This window comes from Sabethes cyaneus, chromosome 2 (genome assembly GCF_943734655.1).
Source record: "Sabethes cyaneus chromosome 2, idSabCyanKW18_F2, whole genome shotgun sequence".
Taxonomy (NCBI): domain Eukaryota; kingdom Metazoa; phylum Arthropoda; class Insecta; order Diptera; family Culicidae; genus Sabethes; species Sabethes cyaneus.
The window spans coordinates 228,884,101-228,903,598 of NC_071354.1; the positions used below are offsets into that span (position 1 = coordinate 228,884,101).

The following is a 19,498-nucleotide window of genomic DNA, read 5'->3' on the forward strand; positions in this document are numbered from 1 at the left end:
ATTCTATTAATTTTTTTTCGCATGCAATTCGATCCAGTAGTGGAACGTGAAAGGACGTTTCGGTACAATCAGGTCAGGTGGTTGTCTACCAGAAAAAAACCATTTCAAAACACGCTTTCGCCGACCGCCAACGGCGGCGGCCGGGATCTAATCCCGCGGCACAGAGTTATGTGATGTAATGTTGCACGCTTTCACCATCCCGATCCTATCTGCTGCAGCACATGATCAGGCCAGGCACGTGAAACGTTACATCTTTCCGGCGATTACACTCGTATTCCGATGTAAACAAACCAGTTGACTGACTGTTCGAAACGTCACCAGGGAGAGTGAACGGAAAGGTTACAGCATCGTAGGACTGCTGTTGTAGGGCTGCTAAGTAGAGGGATGAATTCTAGATGGAAATTTTGCTCTCCACCGAACAAACCGAACGCGACTGGTGGTGTTGTATTGTATTGTAGATGCAAATAAATTAAAAGCAGAATTCAGAACAACAGTAAACACTTCTATCGGATGACGAATGCTAAACCTAAACGGTGGTGATTAGTGAGACGAGATAAGCAAGGTAGTGTTTGCAACTGCTCAAGTGTACACGGTGGCAGTAGTATGTCTATAAGAAAACTACACGTCGAGTGAATTATTTTGATTGATAACGGATGAAAGTGATCTCGCGAGCGAGCGAGCGCAGCTTTTAATGTTGTGGCGGCATTCGAGTGACTAAATTCAAACAGAACTCGTTGTAGACAGAAGAAGGTAGTATATGCTTTTAAGAGTTTAGCGAGAACAATGAAAGGAGCGTGCTGTGAGCAGAGTTTCTTGCCTGTGACAATTGTTTGCAGAGTCTTTCGGGCCAATCTGGTTTTGGTGGATCTTCGGGGATGAAAATGTAGTCGGCCTCAGCGCAAAGACCGGCAACTACTGCTAGATAACTGTGAATGGTTGGAATGGAATGGATTTGTTTGTTCGGTTGCCTTTGATTAGTGACTTTGATTTTGATTCAGTCGTCTTTGATTTCGATTACGTTTTGTCGTAAATTTGCTTCACCTACATGTCGTTATGCGTCATGAAATATATATAACAAGTCCTTTTTCATAAGGAATATCAAACAACACAGATTTCAGGAACAATTTTAACAATGCAACGATATGGGCGGGCGGCAAGATAGGGAAATATTGAGAAAAAGTGTGAACATTCGAAAGGGTGGAGGCACGTTCATGGTTACCTAATCACGTTTCTAAAAGTGCGTTTCTTGCCTGCTCTAGTTTACTGCAAATCTTTGCCTCCCAGTCATGAGGGGGAGGCGATTCTGGAATGAAAACATAATCAGCCTCGGAAATCACACCAGCAACGACTGCAAGATATCTACGGATCAGAACGTTCACCAAAAAGAGAATCAGATAGATTGATTGGTCGGGTTAAAATCGTCTAACTCTGTCCTGCCAAATTTTGCTTCTTCCAAAACAAACCGAATTGTTCTATCTTTCAGAGGTCAGTTACTAAATCTACGTTCAAAAGAGGCTCAAGTGTCGCCACTCAACGAAAAACCTTACCCGCAGTGTCTGCCCATAACCTCCATAATGAAGGTCCTCTGATGCGAGTAGGCAGTACTGACGATCGCATCGATGGCCTCGATGATACGATGCAGCGCCGAATCGGTACCGATGGTCATATCCGTACCGCAGAAATCGTTATCGATCGATCCGACCATACCGGCAATATGCAAACTCTTATACTTGAGCCTTTGCTCCTGCGTAATCTTCCCGGAAGACAGCAGTTCGTCCAGTAGGCTGCCCCATTCCAACCGGAACAGATTGGCACCGGTCAGCGAACCGTCACCACCGATCACGACCAGATTGGTGATGCCACGGCTGACCAGATTGTAGGCCGCTTGCAGACGGCCGGCACGCTCGCGGAAATCTTTACAACGAGCCGAACCGATTACCGTACCGCCCCGGTGGATAATACTGGATACTGAGGACCAGTTCGCTTCTACGATGTTATCGCCGCCGTCCACCATGCCCTGGTAGCCTTCGCGGATGAAGTACACCTGAAAGAGAGGGAACGAGAAGGAAACGTATTAAATATTTGTGGATTGCTTTAGTTTTGATTTATAGACCATGGACTTGTCGAACAAATATGTTGTTTCACTCCACATTAGAGATAATCCGAATGAGATGACCATACTTATATGGTAAATATTAAATTACTTTGTCGTCAAACCAATATCAACAAACTGATAGAGCAGAGAGAACTCTCGACAAACTTGTTTGAATACGTTCAATGTTTCTTCATGCTGTTCCTTACCCACAATAAGGCACTGCACCTCATTCTTGAACGACTTTACTGTAATGACAGCTTGCCAAATCTGGCCAAAACATCACGGGATGAATGAACGGCAAAATTCGTTTTTGGAGACACTCCTTTTGGTACAGTTCCGACGTCATTGTCTTATTTGTAACGAAAACTTTCGTTTTTCTGCTACAGCTGCAAATGCCCTGCTAAATCATAAATTAAATTTGCTTGAAACATCCCCTCGGGCCGTTGCCGAGTAAAATTTTTGACCTGGCATTTGCCCGAAGTCAGCCTTGACATAGGTTTCACCGTCCATCAGAAGACACCCGCCGAACTTGGTTAGCACCCCGTCGTATAGCTTTCGAGCGCGGATTTTGGCCACACTATTCTGTTTTATGGTTCGGTTTGGCCGTTTGCTAGCTCGATACGACTTGATTCCTTCCCGGAGTCGAATTCTTCTCACGGTACTATGGGCAGCACCGAATTTTCTGGCCAAATCACGGATCGACAGATTGGGATTCTCCTTGATGATCTTCAAAATCTTACCACGTAGTTTCCGGTCGACAGTTCTATTCCGATGATTAGCTTGAGGCTTCCGAATCGTCGTCAATGTTTCCTTATATCGTTTTATAACGCACCATACGGTATTTCTGGGCAATTTAAGTTAATTTATTTAACTTATTTAACAAATTAATTTTTTTTTCGTTTTTCAAAAAATTAGTTGAAATCTTCTTTGCAGTTATTTTCTCTACGATTTCTCAAACTTCCCAAGCACAGACTAAACAACTGTACAACGCCTGAAAGATTTCAATATTTAAGCATTCGAGCAGTTTTCTGGGGGAGCTCATTTATACAATGCAATGGAACCAATAAATCAGGAATGCCTATAAGATTTTTTTTGTTTAATTATAGTCACTTTAACAGCTTAGGTCATTCGTGACTGCGGCGAGTACCAAGCTAGTTTTCGCGAAATTCGTTCCACGATGGATCAAAAAGCGTGTAGGGCGCTATATCTCTGCATATTAGCGTTGATAGGAGGAAATGCTTATCAACTTAGGAACTATATTGGCTTGTTTCATTATGCCTGATTTTTGTTTTCAGGTATAATAAATTCAAATTTGTCACGAGGTTTTCGAGTCACTTTAAATCTCGCATGTGCATAATATTTTTAGATATAAATTATCAAATTATGGTTGTATATGAGCACCAATGACATTATATTAAATTTATCAAAAGGTATTTTTTAAAGGTATCTTAATTTTCGTAATTACTGGCTTTACCAGAAAATTTTTGAATAGTCAGGTTAGTCTCATATAACTCCCCCCATCTACTAACAACAATTCCTTTCCCGAAATACTTGTGAAGATGCAGAGGATTCCCTGGTCTTTAGTATCAACAAGTATTGGACTAACATTCCTTCCCATTCCACCAGGACCCGCATTCGGACGTGGCCGGCGTCGGTATTGATCAGCATGCAGGGACCTGATAAGGTTGCACAATGAGGAATAGCGTGCTGTCCCAAGTATGCTCTTTCCAGCCATCATTTTGCAATTTTCATCGGTCCTGGTCAATAACGGAGTAGCAGCACACGGGCGGTATCCTATGCTTATGCTTATGCTTATGCTTAATTCGCTCCACGATGGATCAAATGTTTACCCCATATCAGTTGTGGACTTTAAGGCGGCGTACGATTCAGTCAACGAAATGAGCTGCGGCAGATAATGCTAAAATATGGTTTTCCGACGAAAGTAATCACGCTGATTTGTGCGACGCTGGATGGGTCAAAATCATGCGTCAGAATGGCAAGTGAGACCTCAGCCGCTCTTGTGACTTTGGATGGACTGAAGCAAGCGGATGCACTCTCTAACCTGACAACGTGACAACGATGTAAGCCGCGAAGTTAAACGACGAATTGTAGCCACGAATCGAGCTTTCTACGGATTTTACGTACCCAGTTGAAGTCCCGTAGTTTGCAAATTCTCACAAAAACCGCGCTTTACCGAACGTTCTTCCTTCCGTTGGCCCCGTACGGACATGAATCATGGACGCTAAAGGAAGCTGACCGATGAGTGCTTGGGGGTCTTGAGCGTAAAATTCTGCGATCAATACGACAGTACTTGGTGGCAAAATGGAAAACGGAATGTGGCGCAGACGCATGAACCACATGCTGTATCAATTATACAAATATGTGCACATAATGAAGGTAGGCAGACAATGTGGCAGGCTGCGGTGGGCTGGACATGTAGCCAAAATGTTCGATTAAAGAGTAGCCAAAACTATTTTCAGCAGAGAGCAAGGAAGAGGTTGTAGCCTATGGACGAGAGCTTTGCGCTGTTGAGGACGACGTACGGTCAACTGGTGATCGAAGGGATTGGAGAACGGTAGCCCAGGACCGACAGTACAGATCCTACTGGAGGACCATAATTCATTCGGTGCAGGATCGATGACGCTGCGATGACGGACTGTCGGTTGCCAATAAATTAAAGTAAGTGTGTTTTGTTTAGAATTCCACTTTGATGTTAGTTTTGTCAAAAGATATTCTAAGAGATGTTTGGAACTGCCAAAATTGTCATTGGAGGAAATTAGTATCAAAATCGATAAACTTGATGGACAGAAAAGTTCGGGCCGAGATGGAATACGAATAAACTACTGAAAATTGGAAAATCAGGATTAATACATCTTCTACATATTTTAATCAACATATTCCTAACATGTATACTTTCCCGGCAGCTGGTCTATTTTTGATATTGCTCCTATGACAAGAAGTACAGCCGCGAATTGGAGGAAAACTGGAATAAAATAAAAGAAAACCTATCCAATTTAATTCTACTATGTATATTTATTCTTGACAGATACGTATTTCGCCTACGACTTGCAGGCTCCCTCAGTGTCTGTTTTCGAACTGAGGGAGCCGGCAAGTCGTAGGCGAAATACGTATCTATCAATAAGAATAAATATACATAGTAGAATTAAATTGGATAAGTTTCCTTTTATTTAACTCCAGGTTTCGTATTCTACTCACCGTCGTTTCTGAGTCAAACAACTTCATTAAACTTGACACACATATTTTTTGACATGATAAAATCAGCGCAGAAGGAAGATAACAGGTAGATTGTCTCTTACAAGAGGGAAGGAAGGTTCAAATGGATAAAGGGTTGCGTTTCTCTTACATTTAGAACATTTTCATTTGGTTGTTCAAGTGGCTGAACAACAAGAGGGGATTTCTGACAGGGGAGAACAGGGTGCTGAGTGTTTACTAGTTTACTTTCACAGCTTACCGCTTGTTACATAGCAGAAAATATGGCACATACACAAAAATTTCTGTTTTATTTGTATGAGAGTCCTTATACTCCTACCACAGGGATGAGGGGTCTCAAATCATCATAAAATAAATTCATGCCTCCATAAATCATCGAAAAAAATCTTACCTTTTAAAACCCCCACATGCCAAATTTGGTTACATTTGCTTGATTAGTTCTCGAGTTTTGAGGAAATTTGTGTTTCATTTGTATAGGTGCCCCCCCCCCCCCCCCTCTTACACCGTCCATAAAAGTGCTCTGTCGCCCCTCCATAAAACTCTGATCTGATCATTTTATCGTTCCAACGATATATAAATTGTTCTGGTTCGTTCAGTAGTTTAGTAGTTAGGCCATTACAAATATTTTAAAAAGTTTTTGTCCCTCTGGTGTTGGGCCACGGAAGGGGGGGGGGGGGGCAAAAAAAAACAAAGTGAATTTTTTAATCGAGCAAAAAAAATTGGATTTTAGGCATTTTTATTTTAAGTTCAAACGTGAAAACCAAATCTATTCTTGCTTTAATATATACGTTATTAATTTCCATGCAAAAATCTACGAAAAAAAGACAAAAACGAAAGATAACTTTTTTGGCCGATTTTCGGAAATTCCGCTGTTTGAATTTTCATTTCTATTTCATGCTAGAAGCGTTAACTCAACTCGTATACTCATTTTTCAAGTTTTTCAGGCTGTAGAGCCCACAGACAATTGATTTTATAAAAAAAATTAACTCATATCCTACAAATTATTTTTTTGCCCCCCGATTTTTCAAGCCAATTTCCAAGGGGGGGGGACAAAAACTTTTAAAATGATTTGCAATGGCCTTATTAGAATTTGAAATCTTTCATTCCAACGTTACACTTCTATTTTCGTTTTCACAAAGTGCTACCCAGTCCCAGATAGTAAACAAAGACGTAGTCCTACGTCAAAAAAACTTTGTCGCGCTTTATATGGATTCTCGAAAAGACGCAGATTAACAAATGGCAGGGGGGAAACAGGAAGCGAGAGCTGACAAAGTGAAGGCACATTCAAATGAAGAAAAAGGGTTTTGTTTCTTGTATTATGAGAATTTTCGTTTGTAATAACAGATGTATAAGTTACTGAAAGACAAAGGAGCTCCGAGTGAGGCCGGGCAATCAGCTGGTATAGGGATAAAACGTGAAAGGCAAAGAGCGGAAAATTATATGAGGGGAGTGCCATTGAAGCGTACAGCCGGCCCTTTACCTGCCAATAGCAATGAAATAGGCCGTACAGTGCCCAGGTAACCAATAAGCATGTAAATCGTTTATTAGCATCCCTGGCGTTTTATACTGCGGGTTGCTGTTTATCAGCCTTTTGGCTGCATAGATGTTGTAAATTGGCATCCACAATTCTATTTAGTGAAATCCGCCAGTGACGGACCTTTGCCAATGAACCGCCACGTGTGGCTCCCTAAAAAAGAGTGAACGGGTAATGGGGAAATTGGATCGGGGCCCGAGCTGTCTGTCACAAGCCAGGATAAAGGAGGAGTGTTAAGATTTGTCGCTCGGCGTGCGTCTCCGGGTGGCTCCATGGCAAATTTGTGGTGGATCCATCCGGAACCGCACATCGAGTCTCTTCCGCGGCAAATCTTGTAAAAATCTTTTGCTCTCAATGTAGCAAGTAGTCTAGAAGCATGCTACATTTTGAGCAAAATGCGGAAGAGGACCCCAATCCTCGGTGTAATGCGACCCGTGCCTAGGGATGAATGCTTGGGGGGTTCTAATAAAGTTTCCCAAGGTCGAACGGAGCCTGCATGGTACCAGAGCACCCTGTGCAGTAAATTGCTCCCTCTGTTCCAAGCTGGTAAAGGACAGTTGATTTTCTCCCCAGCAGAGTACAACCATCGCCATGGATAACCTTTCAAAAATAACTGATAGGGCAACTCCCAAGAGTTGGTGATAAACACCGGAGTAGGTGTAGAGGTGGCGCACGAGGATAGACCGGAAGTGCGCACTCCGATCGGCTCGGTCGATACTGGTGGAGTGATGGACACTGGGATAGAAGAGGACTTTAACCTCGACAGCATGTCGCTGGAAGGAGGACTCTCGGCTTCATCCCTGATCTTAAACTCACCAACCGGGAATGCGGAGAGTGACGCGGATAACCTTCCCGATCCAGCGGCGCTGCCTGAAGTCAAGGGGCAACCTGAGGCTTCCGGAGATGTGGCCAAGCGTCTCTCCAATGCGCAACGGCGACGGCAGAAGTGGTATCGTAGCAAGGGCTACTCAAAGGAGGAAGCGGAGGAACTCGCCCTTCTGCCGGCCGGCCAGCCTGCCCAGCGGGACCTGGTCGTTACCAAAAGGCAACGATCTGCTGATACGGCGTCGCCGAATATCAGCAACAAAGGTCCCACCAAAAAGAGACCACGCAGCCGAGCCTGCGCGGGTCCTATCGGTAATAGCTATCGGTAAAGACCGACTCCAGGCAGCGCTCTACAAAAAGGGCAAGAACCACTAGCAACGCACTTCACTGGATGATTTCATGAATTTGGGAGGAGGAGAAACTACCGAAGGCTGGTCGCACCTAGAAAAAGGGCAATTGACTCAGTTGCTGTAATTACCGCTGCTAAATAACGCCGCTTACAAGGTCTTTTTCCAGGTTTTGCTACGTCGTCTATCCTGTATCAATAGCAAGGGAATTCGAAGGGCAGTAACAGGCGGGCTTTGTGGTAGCCCGTGCTACTACGGATCAAATTTTTATTGTACGACAAATCTTCCAGAAATGTCGGAAGTGAACGTCCTCAAGCATTATTCACCTTTTCGCGCGCTTAATGGCGGCTAGTGGGTACACTTTTTTGTAAGTGTTGTAATTTAATTTAGGTGTGTAGCCTTACTGGGACAACACTACCGAGTCTCGCGATGGGGCTGCCATCTTATAGTGCCGAGACTCACTATACCTCCTTCCTGGTTAGTATACGACCTTAGTTTCACCCGGGGTTGGTTACCCGATCTCCGCAAAGGTTGCTCGTATTCCGGCTGGTACCACGAGGAGGTCGGGATCGAAGTTGCTGGATAAGAGGCTAACGACCACTATGGGGTCTGTATTCCACATTATCCAGCCATTTACCACGCTGGTAAACGCCGCCTACAAGGTACTCTCCCAGATCCTGTTACGCCGGTTGTCACCGATGGCACAAGGTTTCGTAGGGAATTATCAGGCGGGTTTCATGGGGGCTCGCGCAACTACGGACCAAATTTTTACTATCCGATAGATCTTGCAGAAATGCCGTGCCCACGCATCACATCTTTATTGATTTCAAAGCAGCATACGATACAGTCGATCGAGACAAGCTATGGCAGATAATGCACGAACACGGTTTTCCGGACAAACTGATGCGACTGATCGGAGCTACATTGGATCGAGTGATGTGTTTCGTACGCATCTCTGGGACACTTTCGAGTCCCTTCGAGACGCGGCGAGGGTTGAGACAAGGTGACGATTTATCCTGTATGCTGTTCAACATCGCTCTTGAGGGGTGATCCGACGAGCGGGCATCGAAACGAGAGGCACGATTTTTACCAAGGGTAGCCAACTTCTAGGCTTTGCAGATGACTTCGATATCATAGCCAGGAACTTTGCGATGGCGGAGGCAATCTACGCCAGACTGAAAGCGGTGTCTAGGAGAATTGGGCTAAAAATAAACGCGCGTCTCCCACGGACGGTAACCGTTGACGGCGACGAACTAGAAGTGGTAGAGGAGTTCGTGTATTTGGGATCGCTGGTGACCGCGGACAACAACACTAGTAAGGAGATCCAGCGGCGCATCCAAGCGGGAAATCGGGCCTACTTTACCTTTCGTAAAACGCTACGATCAGGAAGCGTACGCCACCGCACGAAGCTAACAATGTACAAAACTCTTATTAGACCGGTAGTTCTTTATGGATTTGAAGCCGTGACGCTGCTTACGGAGGACATACGCGCCCTTACCGTGTTTGAGCGGAAAGTGCTGCGGACGATATTTGGCGGAGTACAAACTGAAAGCGGAGAGTGGCGGAGGCGTATGAATCACGAGCTACATGCACTGCTTGGGGAGACTCCCATCATACATCTAGCGAAAGTTAGCAGGCTACGGAAAGTTAGCAGGCTAACAGGGGGCCCAACGTGCACGATGGCTCGACCAGGTCGAAAGCGATTTGCAACTTCTGAGACGACTACCCCGAGCCACCCCGGCTCTATGCTGCTGCTGAAGAAGAAGAAGCTTCCACCTGTCAACCACCTCGTGCTCGTTTTCTGATTAGATTCCCTCCCTTGTCCCTACACATGTCAGGTTTAGGTGTGTAGCCCGAAACATTTGTGCCAGCTGCTCACGATCTCTGTCCTCCTTCTGGCGCTTTTTCCTCTTCAGGATTGTGGTCAACTCATTCCGCACTCGTCGATACTTGGCCAAATTCTCCCTCGTGGATATGCTTAGATAGTTTTTCCAAGCTCTTTTTTCTTCTCTATTGCTTGTTGGCATCCCCTGTCAAGCCAATCATTTCATGCGCTCGAGGTTTCCTCACTTAGCACCGTGGTTGCAACTCCATTAAAGGACGGGCGTATCATACTCCATCCGTTTTCGAGGGTCGAAGCAGCTCCACAGAGGAAGGAAGAGCTTCATCCAGTTCGTGCGTATAGGTTTTGGCAGCTCGCGGATTGACTAATTACTGAAGAGGGCGGCTTTGTCACGAGGTATAAACGAGCTCACATGCACTGCTACTAGGTAATGGTCCGAGTCGATATCCGCACAACCTAAAGAGCGCACGTTTGTGATGTTCGAGAAAAGCCTACCCTCGATGAGAATATGGTCGACTTGGTTCAAAGTTCGTTGGTCAGGTGATCTCCAGGTGACTTTGTGGATATCTTTGCGGGGAAAGAAAGTGCTTCTGATCGCCAATTCTCTCCCGTATCCTGTTTCATAGACTGAAGCCGTTATAGAAAGCCTTTGATGGCGAATACCAGTGCGATTTTCGAAAAGGACGGTCCACAACGAACCAAATGTTCACCTAACCTTGCAGCAAATTCTTGAGAAATTCCGGGAATTCAACATACTGACTCACCATTTATTTACAGGCGGCGTACGATTCAGTTAAACGAAATGAGATATAGTGAATTATGCTTAAACATGGTTTTCCAACAAACCTGATTAGATTAGACTCAAGCGTCAGAATAGCGAGTAATACATCATACTCATTAGGTAAATTGAAGGTGACGGGCTATAGAATTTGCAGTACAATATTGCATTGTAAGGTGCTATTCAGACATGCGACAACGAGGTGAATGATGAATTGAAAAGGCGGTTAGTTGCTGCCAACAGGGCCTTCTACGGATTACGTACCCAACTGAGATCCTGTCTGTAGCCTGTAACTCCGTACGAAACTCACGGTCTATAAGTTACTAATTTTCCCGGTGGTACTGTACGGTCACGAAGCGTAGACGTTGAAGGGAAGTGACCGACGAGCTCTTGACGTTTTTCAGCATAAGATCCAACGATCAATTCTTGGCGGCATATTACAAGAAGGAGTGTAAATATATACCAAGTATACAAAGATACAGATATTGAAGGCGTCTAAAACACTGCAGGCTACAGTGGGCTGGCCACGTAACAAGGATGCCGGATGAGAGACAAATGAAAACAACATTCAGCAGAGAATCCAACAGAGGGCGAAGGCTTAGAAGCAGACCCCGTACCCGTTAAACTTTTCTTTGGAATTTTCTACTACCGCGAAAATTTCCTAAAACAATATTTTCCTATCTGCGGGGCTAATTCGGACGGTCACTCGGAGTAAAATAATAAAATTCAATTTAAAAATACAGACACAAGTGGGAGAAATATTCTCTGGTATACACAACTATTTGAGTTATTTACGAAATCTAAATGATTTAGTCATCAATAACTATTACATTCAAACTGGACTCCAAGTTTAGAAGGGGAACTTCAAGCGCCAAATCAAAAAATACGAGTCTGTAAATTTTCTAATACAGGACAAGTGTATGAGCTTTGAATGAAGTCGATTTCGAAATTTTTTTTCATGGAATTGCTGATTTTAATTCTCGTAAAAAGCACATTTATAATGAAATATCTGATTTCATAAAGGTGTTAGCAGTTTATATATTTACAATTCTTTTGACTAGTAAATAGTACCGCATTTTGTAGCATACCGCGCAACCAACAGAATTAAGGTAAAAAAACAAAGATTACAATCAAGTGGTAAATCAAAGTCGACCTCCTTCTTCAGACATATTTACTAAACTGCATTGTAAACAGCCATTATAGCTGAGGCGTAGAGTAAACAAAAAGTCATTTTCATTTCTTTGAAGAAGGCGTATAAAAGCGCGCCAGTTTCTCAGTTTAGAAATAATTACTGATTTTACTTATATGTATGACATATGTAAAAATTTGAATTTACTGGTTGTACTGTTTCCCAACCGTTTACTTCTAAGCTATGTTAGATTCTGCTGAGTTTTCTGATGTTGGAAATTTAGTCAAAACTTAGAGATGCATAACGAAAAAATGTTAATTTTTTTAACCGGCTCGCCTCAAGTTGGCTGAGATCATCATTTTGCGGTAAATTAAATCTTTCTCTTCTGAACATCATTGATCTTCTATCACAAGTGAATATAATATAATTTGCTGCCCTCCTTAAATCAGCCGGGTTGAAAAAGTCAATTGGTATAATTGAACAAAGTTTTAACTGTTGCTCTCTTTCTTTTTTTTGTGCTTTTCAGCAAATTTTGACAAAACGACCGCCAGCCAGCAGACAAGTTCGCTTGACCTTTCTTCGTTCTTCACGCAGCGCCGCCAGGGCTAATAAACGTTTATGTCTATGTCTGCGGTAAGCATGCAAAAATAAAAAAATCCTATATCCATCAATTTGGACGATGCAAACGTGCGTGCTCTGTGCACGTTTTGGATAACTGACCATATGACACGCAGAAAAAGTTGAGCTGATTTCCTATGGAAATCATATAATCATATCAATCTTGGCTTTTCGAAATGTCATTGATTGAGCTACTTGCACTGCACTACGCATGGGCCTGACTGTGACACACACACCCACCACCCTTCAGACATATTTTACCCTTGAGTGAAAGTGATGATGAATTAAATTTAACTGATTCCGTGTTTGGTCTATCCGAGACTTTAATTGATGGCCAATGAGGCGGATGTACTTTGCTTTAACGTACTTGACTCAGTGTGGCCCCATTTTGTTGGCGCGCTTTGGGAAACGCATGTATTTTTAGATCTCTTCTGCTGCGTTCGACAAGCGATTCTAGGAACAACGCAATCGGTACAAAATCTTACCTTACATCCCACATAAATGCCCATACGGACGACGGCACGGACAGCTGCGTTCATACCCTGGGAATCACCGCCACTGGTGAAGACGGCGATTCCTTTGCCCTTGTGAGCTCCATGTTGGATAAACCGTTGAACCGGAGCTTTGCTTGCCATTGTTCTGCGAATCTAAAACACAGCACTCTGCACAACTTTTCTTCTCTATCTCTCAACACTTGGTATTAATCACTATAATCAGAGGAGCAGTCTTCCTTGTAAATCAAGCTCCTTTGAGGAAATGCACTTGTTCACTGTCGACGGTGCCGTAACAGACTAATCGTTTGCACTGCTGACGACGGACTGCTTTAACTTCGATCACTCGTCGTGGACGTCGTCGTCGTCGTTCGAATCGAACCTTGCCCAAAAACTTGTTTGATTACACTGCACTGAAACTGCCTTGCTCACTCACAAACAAACGCACGGTCGATCCACCACCAGCTGATGTGTGGTTCTGCTCGCTTTTCAATTTAATCCAGCGAAGATCTCACGAAATACTGTGGCACTTTTGGAGATGCAACCTGGAGTTATTAAACCACCATCCGTCCGACTGAAGACTTTTTTCCCGTTTTTCGCCCAAAGGTTACCCAGAATGACATTTCAAGGTGACTTTCCGGAAAGCTTTCCTCTCCACTGGTGCCAGTCGGTTTTCACGCTTGCAACGGATTGTCTTCGACCGGTAGTTTAATGAAAGATCGAAATAATTTAATCCAAGTTATTCTTTAAAAAAAAATAAAACAATTTAACTACTCGAATTCAGTAGATAACTTAACAATTTGAGTGGCAGTTTGTAAAAAATAAATATCACTAACTAGTAAAACAACGTTTCAGTAAATTTAAGTAAAAATGGTAGCCACATCCCGTAGCACAGTTTGCACTGCTCAAATGCCAGCAGCAGAAGCTTTTTTGACATTTAAAGAGAAAAGCGTCGCTCATACTCTCCCACCACCACCGACAAATTGGAAAAGCGGAAAACAGAGTACGAAGCTTGCTTGTAAACAAACAGCTGATTGACGGTCCCTTTAAACGTCCCTTTCATGCTTGCTTTTCGGAGAAAAATCGGATTATAACCTACATTTAATAATATTAAATTTTTCCTAAATCTGACGTAATATTGCCTTAAAATGCACTTCTACCGGCGACAGGCTATGAATCATCGCAGCGTGGAAGCCGGCATGAGCAACCGGTATTAAATCGTGCATGGGTGGTGGAATGCAAAGACCCGTGTGTGCGAGAGCATAATTATCTGCGAGAAAACGACGCCAGACGCGACCATGCAAAGCATGGAAGCAGTGCAAAGCAGAAAAAAAACTATCGGATCGATCCTTCTTCAGTACGCGTGCAGTTAATCACGTGGTCGGTTTTACTTGCTATCATATTTCATCATGTTCATGAGGAGTATTCAGCCTGAATTTTTGGAGGACATTGACTTACTTTTTTTTCGTTTTTTCTTTCGGTCACGTCCAATTCTTTGGCTTTTCCTTTTGAGGGTTGGTGGATTACGAACGCCTATGCATTTGGTGAAAGGAAGCTGTATCACGTCTGTTTCGCTAGTAAATTTTATCTCAGCATTTTCATAGCATAATACATAATTAAATCGAGTTAGATTAAGGCTAGGTACCGAGAGACTAAAACTAAAATCGAACAAATGCAAATTGTCAAATTCCTACAGATTTCCAAAAGAGAAAAGATGATTTTGCAACCCTGAATCATTTAATTCCTCATTTAAAATATTCAAATAAATGTTACCCAAGAAACATTTATGCGCTGAATAAACATTTTAGCAGCCATAATTATTCAGCCATAGCTGAATATGCATCGAATAAAATTTATGTAAACAACTGTACAATACTTATTCAGCCGAAATTGGAGAACTTATAAAACCTATTTTATTCGAGGCTGAAAAGCACTTGTTAAGCAGTTATATCGCCTCTGTGCGCCTTGTTTCCAGCTTTGCGCAAATTGGTTATTCAAAAACGCGCAAAAGCCTCTATTAAGCTACATTACAGCTTCAAAGCAGCTATTAGCAAGCCCGAAGCTTGACTTAGATGTTTAAGAGCTGAAAAAAGGTTTTTATTTCTAATACTGAACCATAGTTCAGCCACAGGTAGAATAAATTCAGCTATAAAAGCGTTTGATCAGCCTGAAATGGTTGCTTGGGTAGCTGCTTTCAAAGCTGCAATGGAGCTTAATAGAGGCTTTTGCGTGTTTTGAAATAACCAATTTGCGCAATGCTGTCAATTCTATTTTTAGAACGAGAAATAGTTTTGCAATGCTTTTTCAGTCGCTTAATCAACGTCTTACCAATCTTTATGCAGCCAAAAAATGATCTATTTTTAAATTTAAAAAAGAATAGAACGCGTCATATTTATTTTGCTATGGCGTCGTGTGCTATGTTTTAAATTTTGAATAACTTGAATTCGTATATGCAAGCTAATTAAAATTACATGTCGTCATCTTTCGGGAATTGAACCGCCATCTTCTGATCCCTAAGCACTCATCGTATAATCCGCCCCATCTGCATCTGCAGAACAGACAGTGAAAATATCCTTACACTTGAAGCAGTCGATAATGTCGATAACTGACATATTTTCGCTGCCAGTCGAATTGCGAAGCTCTATGATCTGACAGTAGGTGTGCTGTGAATTGAATGAAAGCTTGGTATTAGTTTGTAAAGCCACTTTAACACCCTTAAGCTGCTTTAAAGAAGTATGACAGCTGTGAGCCTAATGAAAGCGTCTACTGGTTTATAAAGCCACTTTAACACCTTTAAGCAACCGTAAAACGGTTCTATGTTTATGGCTGTTTAGAAGCGGATTGTTTAGCAGAAAAATCCGCTATTAAGCTTATTTATCAGCTTTGGAGAAAAGCGGGTTTGGAAAAACTTAAAGTAGCTTAAACATCGCTTGATCAAACACCATTTGAGTGCTTACTTTATGCAGCTTGGATTGTCTTAAACCAACTCGTAAACAACAATTGCTCTTGCTGTTTACGGGTTGGTTTAAGGCGATCCAGTGTAAAAGATTTTTTGAAAACAGACACTGATGAAGCCTGCATGTCGTAGGCGAAATACGTATCTGTCACGAATAAATATAAATGGCAGAATTTAGTTGGAAAGTTTTTAATTTCAGAAGATGGCGGTTTAATTCCCGAAAGATGACGACTTGCATTTTTAATTAGCTTGCATATACGAATTCAAGTTATTCGAAATTTAAAATATAGCTTATGACGCCACAGCAAAATAAATTTGACGCGTTCCATTTTTGAAATTTAAAAATAGATTATTTTTTTGGCTGCATAAAGGTCGATGAGACGTTGATTAAGCGACTGAAAAAGCATTGCAAAACTATTTCTCGTTCTAAAAATAGAATTGACTGCATTGCGCCAATTGGTTATTTCGAAACACGCAAAAGCCTCTATTAAGCTCCATTGCAGCTTTAAAAGCAGCTACTCAAGTAACAATTTCAGGCTGATCAAACGCTTTTTTAGCTGCATTTATTCTACCTATGACTGAACTATGGTTTAGTTTTAGAAATAAAAACCTTTTTTCAGCTCTTAAACATGTATATTTAGTGGCTGCTAATAGCTGCTTTCGAAGCTGCAATGGAGCTTAATATAGGCTTTTGCGCGTTTTTCAATAACCAATTTGCGCGAAGCTGAAAACAAGGCGCACAGAGGTTTTATAAAGGGTGATATAGTTGCTTAACAAGTGTTTTTTCTGCCTCAAACGAAATAGGTTGTTTAAGCTCCAAATTCGGCTGAATAAGTATACATAAATTTTATTTGATGCATATTCACCTATGGCTGAATAATAATGACTGCTAAAATATTTAATTAGCGCATAAATGTTTCGTGGGAGGGCTGTTTATTAGTATGACAAATCGTTTATTCAGCTAGTGTAGCACAATTATTGAGAATATTGACGGGTTGTGGAGAGGTTGAAGATGCGTCCAATCTGCTTGTGACACTATTATTTGAAGCAGCTGATTTACAGCGCATTCGTTGGCTGCTTAATCACTTATAGAATACAGAGGCATTTACTTCAATTTATTCAGCGTCTACCACCTGTATTCAGAGTTAAATCAGCTGTGACCAAATCAGTAGCATTGTAATTCAGCTTCGGTGTTTGTTGGGTACACAATCGTAAACAAATGGTATCTCTACTAGATACATTCAAAAATTTACTGGTTAAAATGCCTTATGCGTAAGGCATAGAAGAACCCCGATTCTAAGATTCTAACATGCCACAGCTTTCTTTTATAGTATCGTACCAACCAAAAGCAAACTTTGGCTGAATTAAAAAAAAACTCGAAAATGGAAAAATTTTAAGCCAAATTAAAATAAACGAATGATTGTGGCAGATCAACTTTTTTTCTTGAGTGTTCCTTCGATGAATATTTTAATAGAACCTGTAAATAGAGAAACATGAAAATTTTCCGACAAGAACAGATCAAAGAATATTAAACTTAAAAACGCTTGGTACCTTCCAGTTAGTCTCTTTTAGTAATCAAACCTCATGACTCTAGAGCACCACCGGAGCATAGGTTTCTTATTGAGCTTGAAGTTAGAATGAATATCTAAGCTTAGTAACCTCAGATGGTGTTGCAACCCAAAGAAGGTTCCTAGTCGTGGCCAATATTCGCCTAGTTATGATGATGTCATTTGCTTGCACGAGCTGACTTTCATACAACGTCTTCTAATAATGCTTGTAACATGTGACCATGTCCCATAGTAACTGTAAATAGTTCAAAAAATTGTATTTTGTATTGCATGTTAGGAGTAAGGAAAAAAGAAATTGTTTATTTATATAATAAAACCCCCTTATCGAGACGCCGCGGTTACCATTGGCTCCACTGCACGAACCGACCGAGAGCGGAGGAGTTCTGCCGTAACGCAAGGTAGTTCCGCTTAAGGCTACAAGAGGGAGTTGCTTGCGATCAGCAAGGAGATCGGGGCTTTTTGTTCTGGCAAGCGAGGCGATCGGACGTGCCTAAGAGTGGGAGTAACGAGTTGCTACCCCCAGGCGGTATCCACGTGGCGGTATCAAGAAGGAAGTTCGGATCGACCGTGTTCCGTGAAGTGCTGTGCGTAGCCTGGAAAAAACCCCCGCTACTTAAATCTACCGCATTACACCCGCGCTGCGTAAATCGTGCGAACGAGTCGAAACACGATTTAGTGTCGATCCGTGTAAACGCCGAAGAGAGAAGGAAGAATCCGTGTGCCCTGAGGTGAAGTGTGTCCGCGAAAATAATAACTGCTATCTCGATAGCCCGTTTCCGTAAAATATCGGCGGGTGAGCCAGTGCAAGAACTCTATTCCAAAAAATGTACCCGGGCACGTGGTAGCCACTATAGTGGACGGACTAAGTGTCAGTCAGTGCGCGAAGAGTTTAGAAATCCACCCACAAGAAGAGTTTGCACCCCAGGGGACAGCCTCGTGTCGTTCACCTAAGAATAGCCCCGCCCGCCGAACAACGGTCCCGTGCCCGCCAAGCAGCCAATGCGCGTCCGGGGAAAGTTCTACTCGTTTTACATCGGTTAGATAGGAAGCCCCCCTGGGAGAAAACGGTAAGTCTACATGCTCGAATCAAATCATAAGTAGAACCCTTTTACTTACATGCTATATTAAACAGTAATTTTTAAGACATCACCCCCAAGAGTCACTAACGAGTCCGACATTTTGCCTGCTATTCTGTGTTGTCGTTGAGAGTGGCACTGTGGCAGCTTTATCAACTTGGTTGAGAAACCGTTTACGAGCAAGATCCTCCATTGCACCAAACTGAATCATGTGCTGCATTGTAGTCTTTGCTCAAATGAACAACTTTAGATCTTTGATGGAGGGTTCTTGTAGAAGAATGATTATTATTGTAACAGCTGCTGTTCTAGCATCCTTGTCGACAGCGCACATCTACCAAGTATTTGGTCTGCCTCGAAGTCATCGGTCTCTATCGAGTTCTCAGCTTAAAAACCGCGCTGCCGGAAGAGGGTGAGCTGAATGAAGCCCCTCTTGAGACCTGTTAGAATGCCGTGAAAACAGCCATTAACAGCGTAGCGGAGAACGTCCTAGGCAGCGTGGCACCGAATCGACGTAACGAATGGTTTGAGCAGATATTGGCTGAGAAGAACGCAACGCGGGTACAAATGCTGCGTAGAGCCACCCGTCAGAATGTGGAGCGATACAAACGGAAGCGGAGGCAGCAAACCCGACTCTTCAAGGAGAAGAAGCGTCACCAAGAGGAGAAGGACAGCGAAGAACTCGAACAGCTGTACCACTTTCACGACACACGGAAGTTCTATCAGAGACTCAACGGATCTCGCAAAGGCATTGTGCCGCGGGCCGAAATGTGCAGAGATAAAGATGGAGGTATCTTGACTGACGACCGTGCGGTGAACACCTGAATGGCGTGCAGGCGGAAGACCATGATAGTGGAGGAAGTGACCACATTGGTGTAGCACGCAACGAAGATGTGCCACCCCCATCGATAAGGGAAGTTAAAGTAGCCATCCAGCGGCTGAAGAACAAGAGCTTTGAAAAGTTTCCGCTACGGAAAGGATGGCATTGGACCGGAACTTATTAAAATGGG

The 19,498-nt window shown here is 42.8% G+C and overlaps 1 protein-coding gene across 1 annotated transcript in view; it reads right to left on the reverse strand.

Moving 5' to 3' along the window:
* The window catches only part of LOC128734390 (ATP-dependent 6-phosphofructokinase), a 33,608-nt gene extending 20,129 nt beyond the window's left edge, over positions 1–13,479 (reverse strand). The window contains exons 1-2 of the mRNA XM_053828564.1: positions 12,886–13,479; positions 1,548–2,044 (exon numbers count right to left, since the gene is read on the reverse strand). Coding sequence (XP_053684539.1) covers positions 1,548–2,044; positions 12,886–13,035 — 647 coding nt within the window. The 5' untranslated portion in view covers positions 13,036–13,479. The remainder of the gene's footprint in view (positions 1–1,547; positions 2,045–12,885) is intronic.
* Positions 13,480–19,498: the final 6,019 nt, after the last annotated feature.